Raw genomic sequence first — 24,052 nt, forward strand, 5'->3', positions numbered from 1 at the left:
TAGAAAAAGTAACGTTGGGTTTGCCAAAACATTTATGGCAATGTTTCTCGATTTTATGAATAGGGTTCAATATTTTGCTTTGCTTCGTCTTCTGTTGTGCTCAGGCACTTTGGTGCTGGGATTAGCTAGTGTGAGAGGACTTCAGACATGAATCTGCAAACAAACAAAAAATTAGTTACGCTACTTTATTTTTCAGAGATGATAACTAAACATTTGCGACTACGCGTCGTAGATGAAAACCTACACGAGTCAGAAGCCCCGTGTGGCTCAGGAAAAAGTCTTCCGGCACAACTCATCGAAAACTGTGAGTACCGTCTGATGAGAATATTATCTGTATTTTGGAGCAGCTAATTGTGCAGAAAAATAGCGTTGAACTAACGTGTTCGTTTATGACATTACGCTCGTTAGTTGTTATGGTTTGTCACACACTAGATTGCGATGTCACATTATACTTGTGGATGGTCCGTTTATGACCGAAACTGGTTGTTTAGTAAAGTGACAATACAGCTTTGTGAAAACCATGGTATTCCAGAAAATTACATCTCTTGTCGCGATACGACACTCTACAAACCAGAAGAGTGACGTGGAGCCTGGTCTAGCAGTACGCTTCGGCATCACTTATACATTTACGAAAGTATGTGGAGGGTAAACGTTACGAGTACCTGTTTTCTGAATGAATGTGGCGCAGGTATATAAGTGACATTTAAGTTTGTTACGCCGGCCGGTGTGGCCGAGTGGTTCTAGACGCTTCAGTATGGAACCGCGCGACCGCTGCGGTCGCAGGTTAGAATTCTGCCTCGGCGATGGATGTGTGTGATGTCCTTAGGTTAGTTAGGTTTAAGTAGTTCTAAGTTCTAGGGGACTGATGACCTCAGATGTTAAGTTCCATAGTGCTCAGAGCCATTTGAACCATTTTTAAGTTTGTTACTTTATATCTTGCTAGCAGGGTGAAGAGCAATAGCATAACACTCAAACACACAAAAGTGTTATGGAATAAACTGATTATGCAATCGGGACCTCTAAAAAAGTAAAAAAGAAAAATCATGGATTTCTCAATGGCCAAATCCCAAGGGTTCTGCATCAAATGACTCATTGGACAATGCCTTCCATCTAACGCTGGGCGTTGATCTGTACCATCCACATGAGTAAAAAACTTCAGTTAACTGGTACTTAATGATAAATAACTGTCTTTGTATACCAAACTGTCATAGTTTAATTATTACTGTAAAATCATATGCCCTGGATTGTGAAGGATAATGCTCCCATTTCTTTGATCTCCACGTCTCATTCACTGTGGTGAGGAGCTGAATCAGATTTTTCCGAGGGGTCAAGGAGACAACATAGAGAAGTCAACAGAATGGGGGAAGTATCTTAAAGGTTGTGTGTGTGTGTGTGTGTGTGTGTGTGTGTGTGTGTGTGTGTGGTTTTTCTTTTCTCGTTTAGATGCCTATACTTTGAAGAGGAATTCTCCTGGACATTTTATTTTATTTTTTTATACAGTCTTTCGTGATCAGCAGCCTCATGCCTTCCCTTATACTAATTCGTGGGGCAGTAACCTGCTTGAAATGGGAATATGGCGGAGCAGCTCCAAGTCAGTGAAGGTTTTCTTTCTTTCCTTCGCTCAGAGGCTGGGAAGAATTCGTTTGGCTTTCTTTTCAAACTCAGCGGACCAATTGTCAACATCATAGCCGAACTTCCCCGCCGTCTTTAAAATCTTGTTGTTTGATTGGTCGTGTAGCTGGCCGCGAAAATGCTCGAGGACATTCTCGAAGCCTTCTCTGTTCTGGAAGTACTGAGCCCAGCGAAGGCTTGTGCTTTCCCAGACCCTCCTGGGGCTTAGCCCATCACGCTTTCGGCGAGCGTTGGAGACTGGTCAATTAGCTGCGCCTTCCATCGAGAGCAGACGCCGAGGGTTGCACAGGAGGGGGTCTAACAACGGACTGAGAGGCCACTCTGCTTTGAAGTCCTGGTGAGTATGCACGACCTGCTGAAATGTGGAGATGTAATCCTAAGTCGGTTTATATCTTATGGGTTAGGACCCGTTTAAACCCGTTGGTATTAGCACCTTCAGGCGTAGGGAGTGACTATGTTTAAATTACTTCTTGCTTGTGAAATTCCGTATTTGGAATGAAGCTCAGTACCACGCATACAGTATGTTGTAGGTTCCTGTATCCGTTTGTGTAGACACTGTATGTTCGTAGCTGTTAGATTCGTACCATCTAAGTTCATTAAATTTTGTTAGATGTGCGGAGCATTAATTCAGTTGTATCTCAGTCGTGTTGCTCATCTAGTCGCTCTGTTCTCACTGTGGTACAGAACGGCACGTGGTCAGCCATCAGTGCTATTTAGTTACCGGCCACTTCTGCTGGAGAGATATTGGACCCGCCTATCTAACAGTTCCACCATTTCGTATTGAACGAATTTTTCTAGAATATTTATAGTTAATGTAAGTCACAATTTTCCCCTCTTGTATCTCATTGTTGATCTGTTAGACCAAAGCCTGTGCATGGCGATAAACCCATCCTCAAGTAGATCATAGTTCCTGTGTATAAAGAGGCTTTCCAATGCTGATCATCGTACAAGTTGACTGTATTCCCCCACCTCGTGTGTAAGTATGGGACTATAGAAGCTACGACTGAACAATGAGACAGTCGTTCCGGACTTTAGTGTTTCTGTTGCGTTTATTTTGTTTTGTCAGATGTGTCAAACAGAATTAAATTTTTCATAATCTAATCAGAATCCGATGTGACCCTGCACGTATAGTGAAAGAATAACTGCTAAATAGATGTAGTGAGATTAGCATACTTAGGGCTTTCATTTAACAGCCACTGCCAGGCAAAATCAGTTATGTGTAGAAAAGAGAAGATTCCTGCACCTATTGCAGTGTAGCGTAGTGTGTGTTGGCGCATAATGTGGGCAATGGCCACTGACGTGATATAAATGAATAGTATTAACGTATTTTTTGAGGGGATAGTATTATTGTACGCATTATTTAGTTAAATTAAAAAAAAGCGTTTCCTTTTTCATAAAACTGGAATGTTTGATATCATTTTGTAAATGATCTTCAATAAACTACGGCTGTTACCTTATATTTCAAACATAAACACAAAAAAACATTATTTCTCCAAAAATGTAATGGTATACACTTAAACGTATATAAACAAACAGAAACATTATGTGATTCTTGAGTTTCTCCCGGCGTATTTGATAATCAAAATATCCACGGGTGTACTGCCGGTCTACAGTGTCCAACGGGCACAATATTTCGGCGATCATACATGTCGCCATCATCAGGTGATCACCACCTGATGATGGCGACATGTATGATCGCCGAAATATTGTGCCCGTTGGACACTGTAGACCGGCAGTACCCCCGTGGATATTTTGATTAGAAACATTATGTTTTACTTTCATCAAAGTATCCTCCTTTAGATTTAGTGACTGCCTCACAAACTCGAGGTGTGTGTTCAACGTGTTATTGTAGGTACCGCGAGTCTACCTCATTTCACACATCCTTAAAGACATTCCACAGATGTTCCTTGCTTGTTATGCGAACTTTCTGCGTAAGTCCATCCACTTCATCCCAGACCATTTCAATAAGATTACAGTCAGTGCTTTGGTACACCTACATCATATGCTTCCGTATCTTCTGTTTTTCCTTTGGTGCAATGTATTTCTAACAGGATGCCGACCGACGTTTTTGATCATTATCCTGTTACAATGTGAACTCTTTCGCTATTAAGCGCAGTTCACATGGTATCTTACGATACTAAAGTACGTGATAGTAGTACATCTTGTCCATATATCTTTCTATTTTCACGAATTCGCCAACTCTTGTCTCCTGAAAAACACCTCGCAACGTAATAAAACCCCCAATGTGGTTAACTGTAGACAGAATGCAGTGCTGGAATACCGTTTCTCCTTCATATCGACGAACAAATGTCCTCCATCTGGTACGAAAAATGTCGAGTTTTTTTTCATTTGTGAATAACACTTTCTTCCACTTGTCATGTGTCCACTTGCTGTGTTCCCCACACCAATCGAGTCTCTTTTTATTTTTGGGCTGCAGAAGGGATTTACTCGCTGCCACACGTTCTTTCAAGCCGGCATCAATCAGTCTCCGCGACTTTGTACTGTTGTTTTGAACATATTTCTCTTATTATTAGCTATAATGCATTTTACATCACTTCCGGTTCTTCTACGACGTCGTCCTGGTCGTGGCTGGTCCTGATTACTAACTGTTGACTTCGGCGGTAAAGGGAGTATTGCACAGACACACCACATCGTTTCGCAGTTTGGGGCATAGATAAACCTGAATGTCTGAGTGCTACAACTGCAGTACGTCTGTCTATGGATATCTCCCTTCTTGGGGCTGTAACAACGATGTGCGCACTGTCAGCTGTCACTAAGGAACCGAACTGCACTAACCATGCAGTATGTATCGTACCAATGCTTGAAGTACACTGCGGACATCACAACATCACAGGGGGCAACAGGGGAGTATGGAAGAGTCATTCATTCGTCACACAGTTAAACAAACTTACCAGCTGAGGTAACTATACTTTGTTTGTACACAACACTCTACTGGGTAATACTGCATACAGATGAAAACAGACACATAAACCTGGCATGCTTACCGATGTTGTACTATACCTTTCTCTTGGAAAGGATGAAAAATCAGAAAAAATCAGCTGCGTAACACAGGTTTATTAGAACCCTTGACTCAGGTTTCGATAATTATAATATTATCCTCTTGAGAAGGAGATTGTAGCGATTAGGAATTACACATTGGTGACAAAAAGCCCAAGTAAAACAGAAATGGCAAAAGCGGATAAATTCAATTAGCATACTGTTGCGAAAAGCTACGTTAGAATAGAGCCGTTTGGCTTTCATCAAGTAAAATTTCACTTCTAAAAATAAAATAACTTGTCATGATAATGCGATAACATCAGTCTAATCTTCAATGCACTGCTCTGTTAAAGGTAGGCTTGCAGTGCTCGATAATCGAGCACAACTTGTACTCAGATATCAGACATAAGATAGTCAGCATGATTTTTCGCCCATAATCAGGCTTAATTTTTTATTTGTAAATTGATTTTATGTAGTCCACTGTTCATGTTTATTTCCACAATACCTATGGTGACATAACTGCGCCCTCTATACCTGAATTACCTCAACTTACGAGCCTATTACGATAGTCAGTTAGCCGGTGTTATCCGTAAAATTCACACTGATGCTATGATATTATCATGTCTTGTTATTTTAATGTTTTTGAGGTGAACTTTTACTTGACAAGAACCAAAGGGCTTTATTCTAACGCACCTTTTCACCACAATACGTAAGACGTAAGTGTGTACTCTTGGCTTTTAGTACTTTGTCCTATTTGCTATTTCTGTTTTACTTGAAACTTTTGTAACTCATGTGTAATTTCTAGGCGTTGCAATATCCTTCTGAAGAGGATAATTTTGTGGCTATCGAAACCTAGGTCAAGGATTCCAAAAACCTGTGTTATCCAACTGGTTGTCCCATTTTTCATTCTTTGCAAGACCGTCACTTGTAAAGAAACTTAATAATTCTTTCTTATTGATAAATGTATAGATAATTGTTCGACTCTCATACCAAAGATTCATTTGAAAAGTATTTAACACTGACGGACAAAAGAAGATTTACGGTCTTCGTTTATTAGTTTTGGTAATACACTCCTGGAAATTGAAATAAGAACACCGTGAATTCATTGTCCCAGGAAGGGGAAACTTTATTGACACATTCCTGGGGTCAGATACATCACATGATCACACTGACAGAACCACAGGCACATAGACACAGGCAACAGAGCATGCACAATGTCGGCACTAGTACAGTGTATATCCACCTTTCGCAGCAATGCAGGCTGCTATTCTCCCATGGAGACGATCGTAGAGATGCTGGATGTAGTCCTGTAGAACGGCTTGCCATGCCATTTCCACCTGGCGCCTCAGTTGGACCAGCGTTCGTGCTGGACGTGCAGACCGCGTGAGACGACGCTTCATCCAGTCCCAAACATGCTCAATGGGGGACAGATCCGGACATCTTGCTGGCCAGGGTAGTTGACTTACACCTTCTAGAGCACGTTGGGTGGCACGGGATACATGCGGACGTGCATTGTCCTGTTGGAACAGCAAGTTCCCTTGCCGGTCTAGGAATGGTAGAACGATGGGTTCGATGACGGTTTGGATGTACCGTGCACTATTCAGTGTCCCCTCGACGATCACCAGTGGTGTACGGCCAGTGTAGGAGATCGCTCCCCACACCATGATGCCGGGTGTTGGCCCTGTGTGCCTCGGTCGTATGCAGTCCTGATTGTGGCGCTCACCTACACGGCGCCAAACACGCATACGACCATCATTGGCACCAAGGCAGAAGCGACTCTCATCGCTGAAGACGACACGTCTCCATTCGTCCCTCCATTCACGGCTGTCGCGACACCAATGGAGGCGGGCTGCACGATGTTGGGGCGTGAGCGGAAGACGGCCTAACGGTGTGCGGGCCCGTAGCCCAGCTTCATGGAGACGGTTGCGAATGGTCCTCGCCGATACCCCAGGAGCAACAGTGTCCCTAATTTGCTGGGAAGTGGGGGTGCGGTCCCCTACGGCACTGCGTAGGATCCTACGGTCTTGGCGTGCATCCGTGCATCGCTGCGGTCCGGTCCCAGGTCGACGGGCACGTGCACCTTCCGCCGACCACTGGCGACAACATCGAGGTACTGTGGAGACCTCACGCCCCACGTGTTGAGCAATTCGGCGGTACGTCCACCCGGCCTCCCGCATGCCCACTATACGCCCTCGCTCAAAGTCCGTCAACTGCACATACGGTTCACGTCCACGCTGTCGCGGCATGCTACCAGTGTTAAAGACTGCGATGGAGCTCCGTATGCCACGGCAAACTGGCTGACACTGACGGCGGCGGTGCACAAATGCTGCGCAGCTAGCGCCATTCGACGGCCAACACCGCGGTTCCTGGTGTGTCCGCTGTGCCGTGCGTGTGATCATTGCTTGTACAGCCCTCTCGCAGTGTCCGGAGCAAGTATGGTGGGTCTGACACACCGGTGTCAATGTGTTCTTTTTTCCATTTCCAGGAGTGTAGTTACCTTTCGTTGTTCTCATGTCCTGGTGATAAGACGTGTAAACGAAGTGCTCTGTAATTTTAAGCGAATTTGTGCCAAATAATGAAAGCAACTTGTGAAACAAAACGATTTTCTCATTTACGATACCATGGATCCTGTAACTCTGGAAGATTATTATTATTATTATTTTAATTTTGCATGGAGAATTTAGATGGAGGCGACGATCTTCACGACGGCGCTGCTCAACAATGGAGGTACGTGAACGTGTTCATCTCTTTCCTTTGGTGGCCGCCAATGTCAATTTCAATATATACGTCATATTTGCCGCGACATTCAGAAACTGCAATCTTTCTTTTCATTTAATTATAATGTCCGATTATTTTCTTTCTCAAATGAATAAATGCACTTTAACCACAATTATTTTTACCCAGGCTACGTGAATAATAGTACTTAGAACACACGCGCCTCTATGGCGATCGTACGTTCGCATACAACTGAGTGTGTACCGACGTAACTGTACTTATCATCCATTTCCCTTACAGTGTTAGTTCTCATTTTGAATCACCCGCTCGCGAATACACGTGCCCTCTTATGCTGTGTAGTCAGTCGGGTGTATTCCTTAATAACGTTAATTTTGATATTCAGTGGCTTAGTTTCCACAACTGACCTTTGCCTCTGTCGCAACGGCGCTTCACGCGAAATATTTATTGCGCGACAGTCTTACTACATCTACATCTACGTGATTACTCTTCTATGCACAGTAAATTGCCTGGCAGAGGCGTTAATGAACCACCTTCAAGCTGTCTCTCTACCGTTCCGCTCTCGAATGGCGCGCGGGAAAAATGAGCACTTACATTTTTCTGTGTGAGCCCCGATTTCTCTTATTTTATCATGAGTACATTTCTCCCTAAGAAGGTGGGTGCCTATAGAACGTTTTCGCAAACGGAGAAGAAAACTGGTGGTTAATGATTGCCACTCTAATTCACGTTACCATGTCTATGGCACTATCTCCCCTATTTCGCGATTATACAAAACGAGCTGCCCTTCTTTGTCCTTTTTAGATGTCCTACCTGATGCGGATCCCACACCGCACTGCGATATTCCAGAATAGGGCGGACAAGCGTGGTGTAAGCAGTCACTTTAGTAGCTTTTTTATGGTGATGATCATTTCTACCTATGTAGGCGGGTACCAACAGAATGTTTTTGCAATCGGAGGAGAAAACTGGTGATTGAAATTTCATGAGACGATCCCGTCGCAACGAAAATCGCCTTTGTTTTAATTATTGCCACTCCAATTCACGTATTATGTCTGTGACACTATCTCCCCTATTTCGCGATAATACAAAACGAGCCACCATTCTTTGAACTTTTTCAATATCATCCATCAGTCCCACTTGATACGGATCCCACACCGCACAGCAATACTCCAGAATAGGGCGGAGAAGTATACTGTAAGTAGTCCCTTTAGTAGACCTGTTGCACCTTTTAAGTGTTCTGGCAGTGAATCGCAGTCTTTGGTTTGCTTTGCCCACAACACTATATATGTGATCGTTACAATGTAGGTTATTTGTAATTGTAATCCCTAAGTATTTAGTTGAATTTACATCGTTCAGGTTTGTGTGACTTATCGCGTAATCTCATTTCGGAATTACGACACTAGCTGACTAAGTTTGTAACAATTTAACAGCGCTGTTACACGCTCCACAGCAGCCCTTTATAGCCATGTTCAAAATTTTAAAACTATTCTTGTTGGAACACCCTAATGAACCCCAAAAAGACCATCATGATGTAAAGTAGGGAAATGTTATCCGGACAGGTACGGCAACTTTTCCGATGATATAACAGCAGAACAGCAGAAAGTCTTGATAAACACCGACATTAAGCATTTTGTTTTGGTAGTTTTGGTAGAAAGGAAGAAGAAAGAAAGGTCATCTTTACTTATTTGCCAAACATCTAAGTAATAATTGCAAATTAATACCATGAAAGTTAAGTCCAAAGAAATGTCGGTCAGAAATAACTTTTATGTGGAAGAGAGTTGTAAACGCAACGAAGAAATTCAATGCGTCTACGATACTCATTCACGGAAAAAGTAAGTCGCTATCGTGCCATCAAGTCATACGAAAGCAGCTCTTGCCATAGTTGAGCGAACGGAGCGCGACGAGATTGTTTCAATTTCAAGAGTCGTTGTTGCGTGACGTAGACGTACGGATTTTGTGAATTGATATTCAGATTAGAGGCTTGAACCGAGATAGTATGTTGACTGTGTATACCGAGTTGTTGCACTTTATTCACGGAAGTAGGCAATATTGGACTCAACATTCATATAAGTGAACTTATAGAAAGGAATGGACAAAGTTTCAAAAGACTGTAATATACATTTAGTCTCAAGTAGGAGACATTGACATGAATACATGAAGAAGGTACAATTACGCCGAGGGTTAAAGCGGTCGTAATTGTCCCGATAGTTGAAACTAACAGAACTGCCAATGCTAATTAACCGTGTGTGCGTGTGGCGTGATGTTTATAAAGTATTTGTCGAAAAGGAACAATAAAATTGTTCATCAAAAGTAGAAATTCAACGTGTCACCTCCATCATTCTATGAATATTTGGTAATTGCTCATCAAAAGTTAATGAACAGTGACTAACTTCGAAGTAAATTCGTGGAATGTTGGTTGTGACAAGGAAGGTTTGGAAATACATAATATTACGATGCAAGATAATTAATACATTGTTAAAGAGTATCTGTGCGTCTCGCGTCATATAGAGCGAACAATTTTACTTACAAGGGAACCTCCCCATCGCACCCCCCTCAGAATTTGTTATAAGTTAGCACAGTAGATAGGCCTTGAAAAACTGAACACAGATCAATCGAGAAAACAGGAAGAAGTTGTGTGGAACTATGAAAAAAATAAGCAAAATATACAAACTGAGTAGTCCACGTGCATCATAGGCAACATCAAGGCTAACGTGAGCACGGTAGCTCAGCGTGTTCGGTTAGAGGGTTAGCAGCCCTCTGTAATAAAAAAAAACTGAGCTAATCGATGAACAACGAACTTCAACGGGTGTGTTACGACGTCCGCAACGACCAAACACAACGATCAATAACGAACAAAATGGGGAAAAAAAAAGTGGTTAGCGTGAGCAGCTGCAGAACAAGAGGTCCTTCGTTCAAGTCTTCCCTCGAGTGAAAAGTTTAATTATTTTATATAATCAACTTCGCTCTCCAAAATTCCAGGACATGTTCAGATTTGCTTGGACATGTGCAGGATTTGACGGTCTACACACGGAAAAATTTGAAAACGTTAAAAACATATGTTTTGACAGTGCACAGGGAAAACTGTGCGACTGTAAAACTGTTGCATTCATTTATTGCAGTTTATGTCACAAACTCTTATGTTTTCATCACTTTTTTGGGAGTGATTATCACATCCACAAGAAAATCTAAATCGGGCAAGGTAGAAGAATCTTTTTACCCATTCGCCAAGTTAGGTCAACAACATATTCCTGTCATGTGACGCACATGCCGTTAGCAGTGTCTTATAGAATATATTAGACGTGTTTTCCTATAGAGGAATCGGTTGACCTATGACCTTCCGATCAAATGTTTTCGGTTCCCATTGGAACTAATCGTACGGTTTTGCGGTGCGGTCGCAAAACACCGACACTAAACTTATTACAGTGAACAGAGACGTCAATGAACGAACGGACAGATCATAACTTTGCGAAAATAAAGAAAGTAAACTTTTCACTCGAGGGAAGACATGAACCGAGGTCCTCTCGTTACGCGGCTGCTCACGCTAACCACGGGACCACGGCGCTCTTGAGCTCACACCATCCTCGATGTTGCATATGCTGCACATGGACTACCCAGTGTATATTTTGCTAATTTTTTTCATAGTTCCACACAACTTCTTCCTGTTTTCTCGATTGATCTGTGTTCAGTTTTTCAAGGCCTATCCACTGTGCCAACTTATAACTAAATCTGAGGGGGGTGCGATGTGGAGGTTCCCCTGTTAGCAACGAAAAAACAACGACCAATGCGATCTGCAATTGAACTTTTTCCTCGCTTTTGGTGATGTGGACGATGCGCATGAGGCAAGATCCATCAATTACTGCACTAAAGTGTTAACCGGGCCCATAATAATTCAACTTCAAACCATATGAGACAATCAGAGTGCGCAGTTCGCGTTAATAAGGAAACTGTGCGGACTCGCAGTCAAACTTAAATCATTACGCGAGAAACGATTTCTTAAGAGCTTTTTCAGATCTTGTCTCTCGTTAAAAAATGGCTCTGAGCAGTATGGGACTTAATTTCTGAGGTCATCAAGTCCCCTAGAACTTAGAACTACTTAAGGGGGGGTAGGACGTCAAACGGACCGACTTGGAGCAGGAGAGGCACCACAGGACATTTTAATTTCCACTGTCTATACTTTTACAAGTGAATTCATAAAACTTTGTCAGCATGACCAAGAAGGATTCAGGATTCAAACTCGTAGCAGCGGAAGTTCAAAAACATAACAAAATAATTTTTTTACATGTGAAATTTCATCATTTTTTCACTCACTGTTGGCTGCATTTGTTGCTATAGGTACACTTACCTTCATAAGTAAGAGAGACTGTTCGATGTATTTTGCACAGCATACAAACCATACTTACAGGTGTCTGAAACTCTAGAATCTATTTAATTTATGAAAAAATGAGTGAGCTGCTACGTTTTAAACTTTATGTTTAGAAAAAAAATCAAATTTTGTAGTTAATTATCTCAATTTTTACCACAGTTTTTAATAGATTTGGAAAATTCTAGAGCTTTATACACCTGCAAGTATGGTTTGTATGCTGTGCAAAATTCATCAAAGAATGTCTCTTACTTGTGAAGAAAAATGTGCCTATAGCAACAAATGCAGCGAACAGTAAGTGAAAAAATTATGAAATTTCATATCTAAAAAAAATTTGTTTTGTTATGTTTTTGCACTTCCACTACTGTGAGTGTGAATTCTGAATCCTTCCTGGTCATGCTGACAAAGTTTTATGAATTTATTTGTAAAAGTATAGACAGTAGAAAATAAAATGTCCCGTGGTGCCTCTCCTGCTCCAAGTCGGCCCGTTTGATGTCCTACCCCCCTTAAACCTAACTGACCTAAGGACATCACACACATCCATGCCCGAGGCAGGATTCGAACCTGCGACCGTAGCGGTCGCGCGGTTCCAGACTGTAGCGCCTAGAACCGCTCGGCCACTCCGGCCGGCGTCTCTCGTTAACCGACAGAGACATCCATCATCGCGCATCGCGTCTCGGCTCCACCGACCGAGCTGTAGCAGTAACAGCTCCACGGCGTCGACAACACCAGCACGCGGCGGAGAGGGGGCGTGACACTGTACTTAGTCATGGTTTTACACGGTTTCTACAGGGAACTGGATGTCAGTTGTTAGGTTTGTTGAAGTCATTGAGCGGTAGTGTAGGCAGATGAACAAACGGCTAATGCTGACTAATGCGCTGGGCAGGCGGCAGCAGTAAAAGGGGGCGGCACTCACGGGAGACCAGGGCGTGGCCCTCCAGGTGGGGCAGTCGGCGGCCTTGCAGCTCTCCTCTTGGTGTGGCGACGGGCCGCGGCACTCCAACTCAGGAACCTGCGGGAAATGGCCGGACAAACACAGCGCTTAGCGTACTCGTGGGTACTTATGACAACTAAATACAAAATACACAAGCTATGAGGATTTTTGCTAAAAGCGAAATACTATTCTGATACTAAAAACAGTGATGAAATCTGTAATTATGTACACTGCTGGCCACCGTAAATTCAACACCAAGAAAGACAAGAGGTAGCACAACAAAATTTATTTTGTAGGTAACATGTTGACCAAGTATCAAATGATTACGTTTACAGACGTCTGTGACATGTGGTTCCTGCCAGAATCAGTAGCCAGAGTAGCCGCCATTGTTGGAGATCACCGCTGCCACACGTCTCGGCATTGAGTCAAAGAGACGTTGGATGTGTTCCTGGGGTACAGCAGCCCAAGCAGCTTCCACACGTTGCCAAAGATTATCTGGTGTGGCAGCTGGGGATGTAATCTGGGTCACTCGAGCAACTATGGACCACATGTTTTCTATCGGCGAAAGATCCGGAGAGCGAGCCGGCCAGGGAAGCAATTAAATCTGGTTATTGACGAAGAACCTTTGGACAATGCGTACCACGTGTGGTCGCGCGATATCCTGTTGAAATATGGCTGTAGCCGAGCCCTGAAGGTAAGGAAGGACAACTGGCTCCAGCACCTCGGATACGTAGCGCCGGCTATTTAAAGTACCGGCAATGCGTACTAGAGGCGTGCGAGAGTAATATCCAATACCGCCCCATACCATCGTACCCGGTGCAAGACCAGTGTGGCGATGCATAATGCAGCTGTCCAGCATCCTCTCTCCACGGTGTCTCCACACTCGAATCCGACCATCGTGGTGCTGCAGACAGAAGCGTGCCTCGTCAGTAAAGACAACGTCATTCCATTCTGCCGTCCACATCCGTCTGTCATCACACCATTGGCGACGGAGACGTCTGTGGTTCTGCGTCAGTGGTAGACGAAGCAATGGACGTCTTGCGGACAGACCACTCTGCTGTAAACGGCGTCGAATGGTACGCGCAGACACTGGATGATGCGTTACAGACGCAATGTGCTGTGCTATGGTTCGGGATGTCACTGAGCGATCCGTCACTGCCATGCGCACAATTTGCCTATCAGCACGTGCAATGTTGCACCGAGGTGAATGCGATCGACCACGTCGGTCCGTCGTACCCTCCTGCATCCAACGGTCACATATCCGCATTACAGTTGTTTGGTTTCGTCCAACACGACTAGCGATTTCTCTGTATGACAATCCACAATCTCGGTAAGCCACTATCCTTCCTCTGTAGAACTCGGATACTTGATCAAACGATGTTCGCTGTTGTCTACGAGGCATAACTGATCGTCTTGTGAAACAACCACAAGGTAAACACACGTGCCGAACGTACACTCGTCGAAATCGCCAAGCCTTAAATGGCGCTATGAGGTGGCGCCACAGGCGCGCGTGATGTGCGTCTGCGCTGAAATTCTAATCAGTTGCATGTCTCATCGCTGCAAACCCATGGTGTAAATTTCGCTTGATTCGGATGCTTCCTTCAGGGTGTTGCATTTACGGTGGCCAGCAGTGTACATTTACACTAAAGCGCCAAAGAAACTTGTATAGACACCGTATTCGGAGATATCTAAACAGCCAGAATACGGCGCTGAGTTCGGCAACGCCTATATGAGACAACAAGTGTCTGGCGCAGTTTTTAGATCGGTTACTGCTGCCATAATGGCAGGTTGTCAAGATTTAAGTGGTGTTATAGTTGGCGCAAGAGGGATGGGACACAACATCTCCGAGGTAGCGATGAAGTGGGGATTTTCCCGTACGACCATTTCACCAGTGGACCGTGAATATCAGGAATCCGGTAAAACATCAAATCTCCGATATCTTGCTGCCGGGAAAAGACCCTGCAAGAACGGGACCAACGACGACGGAATAGAATCGTTCGACGTGACAGAAGTGCAACACTTCCCCAGATTGCTGCAGATTTCAGTGCTGGGCCGTAAAGAAGCGTCAGCGTGCGAACCATTCAATGAAATATCATCGATATGGGCTTTCGGAGTCGAAGGCCCACTCGTGTACCGTTGACGCCTGCACGACACAAAGCTTTACGTCTCGCCTGGCCTCGTCAACACCGACATTGGACTGTTGATGACTGGAAACATGCTGCCTGGTCGGTAGAGTCTCGTTTCAAATTGTATCGAGCGGAGACAACCTCGTGAATCAATGGACACTGCGTATCAGCAGCGGACTGTTCAAGCTGGTGGAGACTCTGTAATGATGTAGGGCGTGTTCAGTTGGAGTGATATGGGACCCACCATAAGTTTAGATACGACTCTGATAGGTGACTCATACATAAGAATCCTATCTGATCACCTGCATCCGTTCATGTCCATTGTGCATTCCGACGGACTTGGGCAATTCCAGCAGGGCAATGCGACACCCCAAACGGGCAGAATTGCTACGGAGTGGCTGCAGGAACATTCTTCTGAGTTTAAACACGTCCGCTGCCCACCAAACCCCCCAGACATGTACATGATAGAGCATATCTGGAATGCCTTGCAACGTGCTGTTCAGAAGAGATCCCCACACCACTCGTACTCATACGGACAGCCATGCAGGATTCATGGTGTCAATTCTCATAGCACTACTTCAGACAGTCGAGTCCATGCCACGTCGTGTTGCGGCATTTCTGCGTGCTCGCGGGGGCCCTACCCGATATTACGCATGTCTACCAGTTTTTTGGCTCTTCAGTGTAGTAAATATTACGTTTATGATTGCTAAAGACTATGACAAGAATGTGTATGGAAGAAGCCAACATGTAATCGTTGGCTGCTATCATTTAATATATATATACACTCCTGGAAATTGAAATAAGAACACCGTGAATTCATTGTCCCAGGAAGGGGAAACTTTATTGACACATTCCTGGGGTCAGATACATCACATGATCACACTGACAGAACCACAGGCACATAGACACAGGCAACAGAGCATGCACAATGTCGGCACTAGTACAGTGTATATCCACCTTTCGCAGCAATGCAGGCTGCTATTCTCCCATGGAGACGATCGTAGAGATGCTGGATGTAGTCCTGTGGAACGGCTTGCCATGCCATTTCCACCTGGCGCCTCAGTTGGACCAGCGTTCGTGCTGGACGTGCAGACCGCGTGAGACGACGCTTCATCCAGTCCCAAACATGCTCAATGGGGGACAGATCCGGAGATCTTGCTGGCCAGGGTAGTTGACTTACACCTTCTAGAGCACGTTGGGTGGCACGGGATACATGCGGACGTGCATTGTCCTGTTGGAACAGCAAGTTCCCTTGCCGGTCTAGGAATGGTAGAACGATGGGTTCGATGCCGGTTTGGATGTACCGTGCACTATTCAGTGTCCCCTCGACGATCACCAGTGGTGTACGGCCAGTGTAGGAGATCGCTCCCCACACCATGATGCCGGGTGTTGGCCCTGTGTGCCTCGGTCGTATGCAGTCCTGATTGTGGCGCTCACCTGCACGGCGCCAAACACGCATACGACCATCATTGGCACCAAGGCAGAAGCGACTCTCATCGCTGAAGACGACACGTCTCCATTCGTCCCTCCATTCACGCCTGTCGCGACACAACTGGAGGCGGGCTGCACGATGTTGGGGCGTGAGCGGAAGACGGCCTAACGGTGTGCGGGACCGTAGCCCAGCTTCATGGAGACGGTTGCGAATGGTCCTCGCCGATACCCCAGGAGCAACAGTGTCCCTAATTTGCTGGGAAGTGGCGGTGCGGTCCCCTACGGCACTGCGTAGGATCCTATGGTCTTGGCGTGCATCCGTGCGTCGCTGCGGTCCGGTCCCAGGTCGACGGGCACGTGCACCTTCCGCCGACCACTGGCGACAACATCGATGTACTGTGGAGACCTCACGCCCCACGTGTTGAGCAATTCGGCGGTACGTCCACCCGGCCTCCCGCGTGCCCACTATACGCCCTCGCTCAAAGTCCGTCAACTGCACATACGGTTCACGTCCACGCTGTCGCGGCATGCTACCAGTGTTAAAGACTGCGATGGAGCTCCGTATGCCACGGCAAACTGGCTGACACTGACGGCGGCGGTGCACAAATGCTGGGCAGCTAGCGCCATTCGACGGCCAACACCGCGGTTCCTGGTGTGTCCGCTGTGCCGTGCGTGTGATCATTGCTTGTACAGCCCTCTCGCAGTGTCCGGAGCAAGTGTGGTGGGTCTGACACACCAGTGTCAATGTGTTCTTTTTTCCATTTCCAGGAGTGTATAATCATGCGATAAGGTTATGGCCCTCTGTTCTGTTCGTTCTGCTCTCTCTTGCCACTGGGTGGTCGATTTGTTCGCTTGCTACTCATCTGCGAATTGCTGTATTCAAGTCTGTTATTCTGTAAAATTTCATTTTTCCGAAGTCAAAACTTAGCGGTAAATGTGGTTCTGTGTTTTCATTTATAGAAATGTAATTCCCATTGGCCACATGCGTGAGTTTTCAGCATTTTTAGCACACGCTGCTGCGGGGACGAACGTAACATCGCTGGTCTCCTTGTTGTCCGCCATTACAGGAGTGCTGAGATCTGACTATCACAAATATATTTTTCCGAAACATGTAGAACTGATGTAAGTATAACGTCCAGTATCGACAACGGCTTGGCTCAACGCTTAAGGTAAAATAATTAATTCTCAGTTTATGCTGGTGTAAAGGTGAAAGGTATTGAACCTTAACATTACTCATTTATGGAGAATATTTTCCAGTGTTGAAACTGTGTTTTTGTAGTGTTCAATTCATACTTTATGCGTAGATAGGTACAGACGTTTTTCTTGCATAGACAGACTAAATTGTATTTTCACTTGTACCGGAATACTTTCAATTTACTTTTCACTTGTACCGGAATACTTTCAATTTACTTATTTTCAATGTACCGTGTGGTTATACAGGGTGAAAAGTATTTAAACCGACAAACTCTGGGAGGTTGTAGGGGACATCAAAACAAATACTTTTTCCTAATGTCATTTTTTCCTATGAGGAGTATTTAAACCAGTAGGGGAAGATTTCTCTGGCGGCAAATTAATCAAACCAACAAACACTCTTCCATTTTTTTATAACCAGGAGACAACACATTAACACAACCCTATTTCAATTTCAGTAGATTTTCAAAAATGCCTCCATTGACACGTAAGCAAAGGTTACACCGTCGGATCATGTTCTGTCTGACACGGGCAAAAATCCCAGGAATATCCTGAATTGTTCCTGCTGCTGCTAGTATCCGGGCAACCAGATCCTCTTCCGATGCAACAGGAGTTGTGTAAACAAGGATACGCATTTCTCCCCACACAAAAAAGTCTAGAGGGGACATATCTGGGGATCGAGCAGGCCATGGTACAGGACCACCTCTGCCAATCCACGTTTCTGGGAACCGTCGGTCCAGAAATCGACGCACACGACGACTGAAATGTGCTGGTGCCCCGTCATGTTGGAACCACATGCGTTGTCTTGTAGGGAGCGGGACGTCTTCCAGAAATTCTGACAATGCTCTGGCGAGAAAATTGTAATAGTGCCTGCCGTTTAATGGCCTAGGTAGCAGATACGGCCCAATTAGACAGTCCCAACAACACCGACCCACACATTAACGAAAAACCGCACTTGATGAGCGCTAGTAACTGTGGCATGTGGGTTATCCTCACTCCAAACAGGCGAATTGTGCATGTTGATGACTCCATCACACCCAAACGTTGCTTCATCTGTAAACAACCCAGAGGATGGAAATGTAGGATGCATTTCACACTGTTCTAGGTACCACTGCGAAAACTGTGCTCTGGGTGGATAATCAACTGGTTCCAGGTTGTGGTCACGCTGTAAGTGAAACGGACGTAACAATTGCTCTCGAAGGACTGATCTTACATTCGTCTGATTCGTCCCCACGTTACGTGCAATTGCACGAGTGCTGACTGAAGGATCCCGCTCCATATGATGCAAGACAGCTTCCTCAAATTGCTGCGTTCTTACCGTGCGACAGCGTCCCTGTCCAGGTAATCTGCTAAATGACCCGGTTTCTCGGAGACGTTGGTACACAGCAGCAAAGGTCGTATGATGCGGGATACGGCGATTAGGATATTGTTGTTGATAAACCCTCTGTGCAGCTCGTATGTTGTGGTGCGCTACGCAGTACGCACCAGCCATATCAGTGTACTCACTCCAGGTGTATCGCTCCATTAGCAAACAGAGACAGTGCACTACTACACTGGTGGACAGCAGTTGCCTACAACTGAAGAGCGTAATATGCCCTCTAACAACTGAAGAGCGTAATACGGCCTCCACCGGTTTAAATAATCCTCATAGGAAAAAATGACATTGTTGTTGTTGTTGTGGTCTTCAGTCCTGAGACTGGTTTGATGCAGCTCTCCATGCTACTCTATCCTGTGCAAGCTTCTTCATCTCCCAGTACCTACTGCAACCTACATCCTTCTGAATCTGCTTAGTGTATTCATCTCTTGGTCTCCCTCTACGATTTTTACCCTCCACGCTGCCCTCCAATGCTAAATTTGTGATTCCTTGATGCCTCAAAACATGTCCTACCAACCGATCCCTTCTTCTAGTCAAGTTGTGCCACAAACTTCTCTTCTCCCCAATCCTATTCAATACCTCCTCATTAGTTACGTGATCTACCCACCTTATCTTCAGCAATCTTCTGTAGCACCACATTTCGAAAGCTTCTATTCTCTTCTTGTCCAAACTAGTTATCGTCCATGTTTCACTTCCATACATGGCTACACTCCATACAAATACTTTCAGAAACGACTTCCTGACGCTTAAATCTATACTCGATGTTAACAAATTTCTCTTCTTCAGAAACGATTTCCTTGCCACTGCCAGTCTACATTTTATATCGTCTCTACTTCGACCATCATCAGTTATTTTACTCCCTAAATAGCAATACTCCCTTACTACTTTAAGTGTCTCATTTCCTAATCTAATTCCCTCAGCATCACCCGATTTAATTTGACTACATTCCATTATCCTCGTTTTGCTATTGTTGATGTTCATCTTATATCCTCCTTTCAAGACACTGTCCATTCCGTTCAACTGCTCTTCCAAGTCCTTTGCTGTCTCTGACAGAATTACAATGTCGTCGGCGGACCTCAAAGTTTTTACTTCTTCTCCATGAATTTTAATACCTACTCCGAATTTTTCTTTTGTTTCCTTTACTGTTTGCTGAATATACAGATTGAATAACATCGGGAAGAGGCTACAACCCTGTCTCACTCCTTTCCCAACCACTGCTTCCCTTTCATGCCCCTCGACTCTTATAACTGCCATCTGGTTTCTGTACAAATTGTAAATAGCCTTTCGCTCCCTGTATTTTACCCCTGCCACCTTCAGAATTTGAAAGAGAGTATTCCAGTTAACATTGTCAAAAGCTTTCTCTTCGTCTACAAATGCTAGAAACGTAGGCTTGCCTTTTCTTAATCTTTCTTCTCAGATAAGTCGTAAGGTTAGTATTGCCTCACGTGTTCCAACAGTGTTGTGACATTAGGGAAAAACATTTGTTTTGATGTCTCCTACAACCTCCCGGAGTTTGTCGGTTTAAACACTTTTCATCCTGTAATCAAACTTTCCCTATTTAACACGTTACAACACGGAAACTAATTACCGCACGTGTATCAGACTGGACAGCATTAATGTCCAGAGTACGGGGTGTATGATTTCCATGCGTCGCAGAGCCACCGTCCAATTCCAACTATGGCCACCAGGTGCCGTGATCAGTATTAGTGATGCATAGTCTGACACACCTGACCAGTCGCCATGCACTTTTTGACCAGTCAACATGAGCTTGGAGAAAAGGAGCAGGGCATTATTGGTGAAGCTCTATTATCAAATCAACAGTAATGCTGCAACTGCACTTCGAGAATATCGCCGGCTGAAAGATTACGGACGGCGCCTCTTCCTCCACCCACTGTGCGGAGCGTGATGTAGAAGTTCGAATAAACTGGAGAACTGGGCGTCGCTCCGGGAAGATGCCGAAGACCGGGTGCACCACAGGTGGCTGATGACATCGCTGTTGCTATGCCAGACAACTCTGCACGCAATTCTTGATCGTTAGGCAGTGCGCGTGCTCTGTCACGACAGTTGGACATCCCGTGGTCCACTGTACGCAAGATGCTTCGAACCATTCTCAAATGGTATCCGTACAGGACCCATATCATATAGCAGCTTGCGCCACAGGACGCCCAACGACCTTTTGACTTCGTCAGACCATTTTTCTCTGACGGGTGAAGTAAGCACACAAAATTGTCGAGTGTGGAGATCTTCACCTACAGTCAATGTGCACGAAGTTCCTATGCACGGTGAACGTGTCATCGTATGGTCTGGCTTCACGCATACGTTCATCATTGGCCCATTCTTTCTTGAACAGGTTGGCGCTCAAGGACCAAAGACGTACATTCCGACTGGCCAGCGTTACTGCGATATGCTTCGTCAACATGTCATACCCGCCCTATAGAAGATTGTGGTATTGACACTGGATGTTAAAAGACTTGCAGACGGGGGTGTGAAAGAAGGAAGGAGTATTCTGCCTTCAGTAGCAGCAGAATGGGACGGTCACAAGGGTCCAGTGATTTCGGAAGTGGACTAGTCGTTGGATGTCACATTAGTAAAAATCCGTCATCGACAGTTCATCCCTTCTAAACTTCTTAGTTCGACTGCTGGTGATTTGGCTGTGAACTGGAAACTCCCAGGAACAACCACAGTTAAAGCAAGTCCAGGAAGAGCTCATGTCCTGACGAACAGGCAGCGTCCGATTTTGCGGTAGTCGTTGTAAAAAATAGCATGAAATCAGCGGAAGGAGTCGCTTGTGAGTTTCGAAGTACTAACAGCAGTCCAGATAGCACGGCGATAGTGCGTAGCGAGTACGACGATACAGCAGCTCCGCATTAAGCATACGTTTCTGTGGACAGTGCAAAGCGCCGCTTGAGATGGTATTCAGAGCTGCTCTACTGGGCAGTGGATGACTGTAAACGAGTAATACCTTATGGCAGTGCTATGGAAGGGTTCTGGCTGGAGACCACTACCTGCCGTCAAGTGCAGTGCCAACAGTGAAGTTGAAGGAGGTGGTGTTACGGTACGGCACTGTATTCGTCGTTACGGTGTTGTTCTGCTTTTGCACTTAAGAAAACGCTAAATGAGGGGAATATGAAAACATTTTACACCAATGCGTACCCGGTTCAGTAGAACAACAATCCCAAAACGATGATTGATTGTGTCAGCATGACGACGCCCCCTGTCTTAAAGCAGAGCCTGTGAGGCAATGCTCCGTGGAAAATAACGCACCTGAAGAGGACTGGCCTGTCCAATGGAACACCTTTGGGATGTCTCTGTTGATCCACTATGGACATGGGACAGCGCCTCGTCAAATATTTAACAAAGAAATTCGCCAAAAATCAGTGCAAATTGAGAACTGTTTTATTTTATTTCCGCTACCGGTTTCGGCAATTCAGTATCCCATCTTCGGGCCCCATGTGCACCCAAAAAAAAAAAAAAAAATGGTTCAAATGGCTCTGAGCACTATGGGACTCAACATCTTAGGTCATAAGTCCCCTAGAACTTAGAACTACTTAAACCTAACTAACCTAAGGACATCACACACACCCATACCCGAGGCAGGATTCGAACCTGCGACCGTAGCAGTCCCGCGGTTCCGGACTGCAGCGCCAGAACCGCTAGACCACCGCGGCCGGCCCCATGTGCACCCCTCAAAAGTTATCGTTAGATGTCTTGAACTCTCGAGTGCTTCCTTCGAAGATTTGACTGCAACGGGTTCTTCCAGTTAAGCTACTTTCATCTTTCATTGTGGAGAACGGCCCGTGTACTCTGGACACAATCTAGTTTACTGGTCAGACTTCAACTCAGACTCAGTTTATAACTCAGATTACCACTTAGTCGTTCACAAGAACATCTCTTCTGACGGATCTCTGTCGTCAGCTTATTTTCTTCGTTCTACATTCTTAGACCTGTGTTGGCAAAAACCATTTAACTTCGCCAGGGGGAAGCTCGACGGCGTGACACACGGCGCTGCAGATTCTGAGCGACCACTTACGATGACTGAAACTCAAGAAAAGGGCGTCTTTCGCCGCCGTACGACGCCCCGGAAGCACCTCAAACATAACAATCCAACCACAACAAACCCAGAATCGTTTCAACACCTGAACTAATAATGCTTCTGAAACTTAGTTGAATGCCAGTTATGAACGACTGCTCAGCTATAATAACCGCTAAGTTTACATAGTTTTTTTTTTCCTTTCTTTTCACCAGACGCTTTTCGCTTTGTTGAGATGAAGGATCATCAATGGTCTGTAATTAAGTTATTTACATTTTGATTTGCTTTAAGATCGAAGAACAGTTCGTTAACAATATGTTGGTTTGTACTTACACAGTGATTTTTGCTTGATTTCTCGCTTACGTCGGGAAACGCCGTCTGCTAGCACGTCGTTGATGTTTTTTTTCTTTGGACACTGATAGTTGCGGTTTAATTTTAAGTTGTTCTGCAGCACTATGCATTTCTTATGTTCTTCACAGCACAATTTTTTTCACATCTCTGTTTTCTGTTTGTTTTTATACTTCCAAGTATGTGTTGTGGTTTGTGTTTTGTGGTGTTGCCAACATAACTTTCCCATTAGTTGCAACGACAGAGAAAAATACCCTAAGAACTGTAAACCAACTACGGACAATATGGTCACATAAATGAGAGCTATAGGTATTTCACAAATCCCCTGAAATATTAACTAATGTATTTCTACACTTACAAAATTCAGAGGTGGGCTGCTTGTTTACTTACTGGTACTATCGATCAACACGCGAGTGTTACGGAGATGCTTCATGATCTCAAAAGGGGACTCCGGGGGGAAGACGACGTTCTTTTTGAGGAATATTATTGATAAAATTTAAAGAACCGGCATTTGAAGCTTACTGCAGAACGATTCTACTGCCACCAACGTACATATCGCGCAAGGACCACGAAGATGGGATAATAGAAATTGGCGCTCGTACGGGGACAATAGAGAGTCGTTTTCCCCTCACTCTGTTTGCGAGTGGAACAGGAAAGGAAATGTCTGGTAGTGGTATTTGGTGCCTTACGCCGGCTTCTGGGGTATGTGTGCAGATGTAGATAAATCTTAATAACTCAGTGAAGCATCCCCTCATCTTCATGGTTTTCATTACTACACTACTGGCCATTAAAATTGCTACACCAAGAAGAAATGAAGATGATAAATGGGTATTCATTGGACAAATATATTATACTAGAACTGACATGTGATTACATTTTCACTCAATTTCGGTGCATA

General features: G+C 44.8%; 1 protein-coding gene across 1 annotated transcript in view; it reads right to left on the reverse strand.

Annotated features, from left to right (window-relative positions):
• Positions 1-24,052, reverse strand: part of LOC124615662 (protein madd-4) — a 514,315-nt gene that overhangs the window by 337,639 nt on the left and 152,624 nt on the right. The window contains exon 7 of the mRNA XM_047143690.1: positions 12,591-12,731. Within this exon, the coding sequence (XP_046999646.1) occupies positions 12,591-12,731 (141 nt within the window). The remainder of the gene's footprint in view (positions 1-12,590; positions 12,732-24,052) is intronic.

Source organism: Schistocerca americana, chromosome 5, assembly GCF_021461395.2.
Source record: "Schistocerca americana isolate TAMUIC-IGC-003095 chromosome 5, iqSchAmer2.1, whole genome shotgun sequence".
NCBI lineage: Eukaryota > Metazoa > Arthropoda > Insecta > Orthoptera > Acrididae > Schistocerca > Schistocerca americana.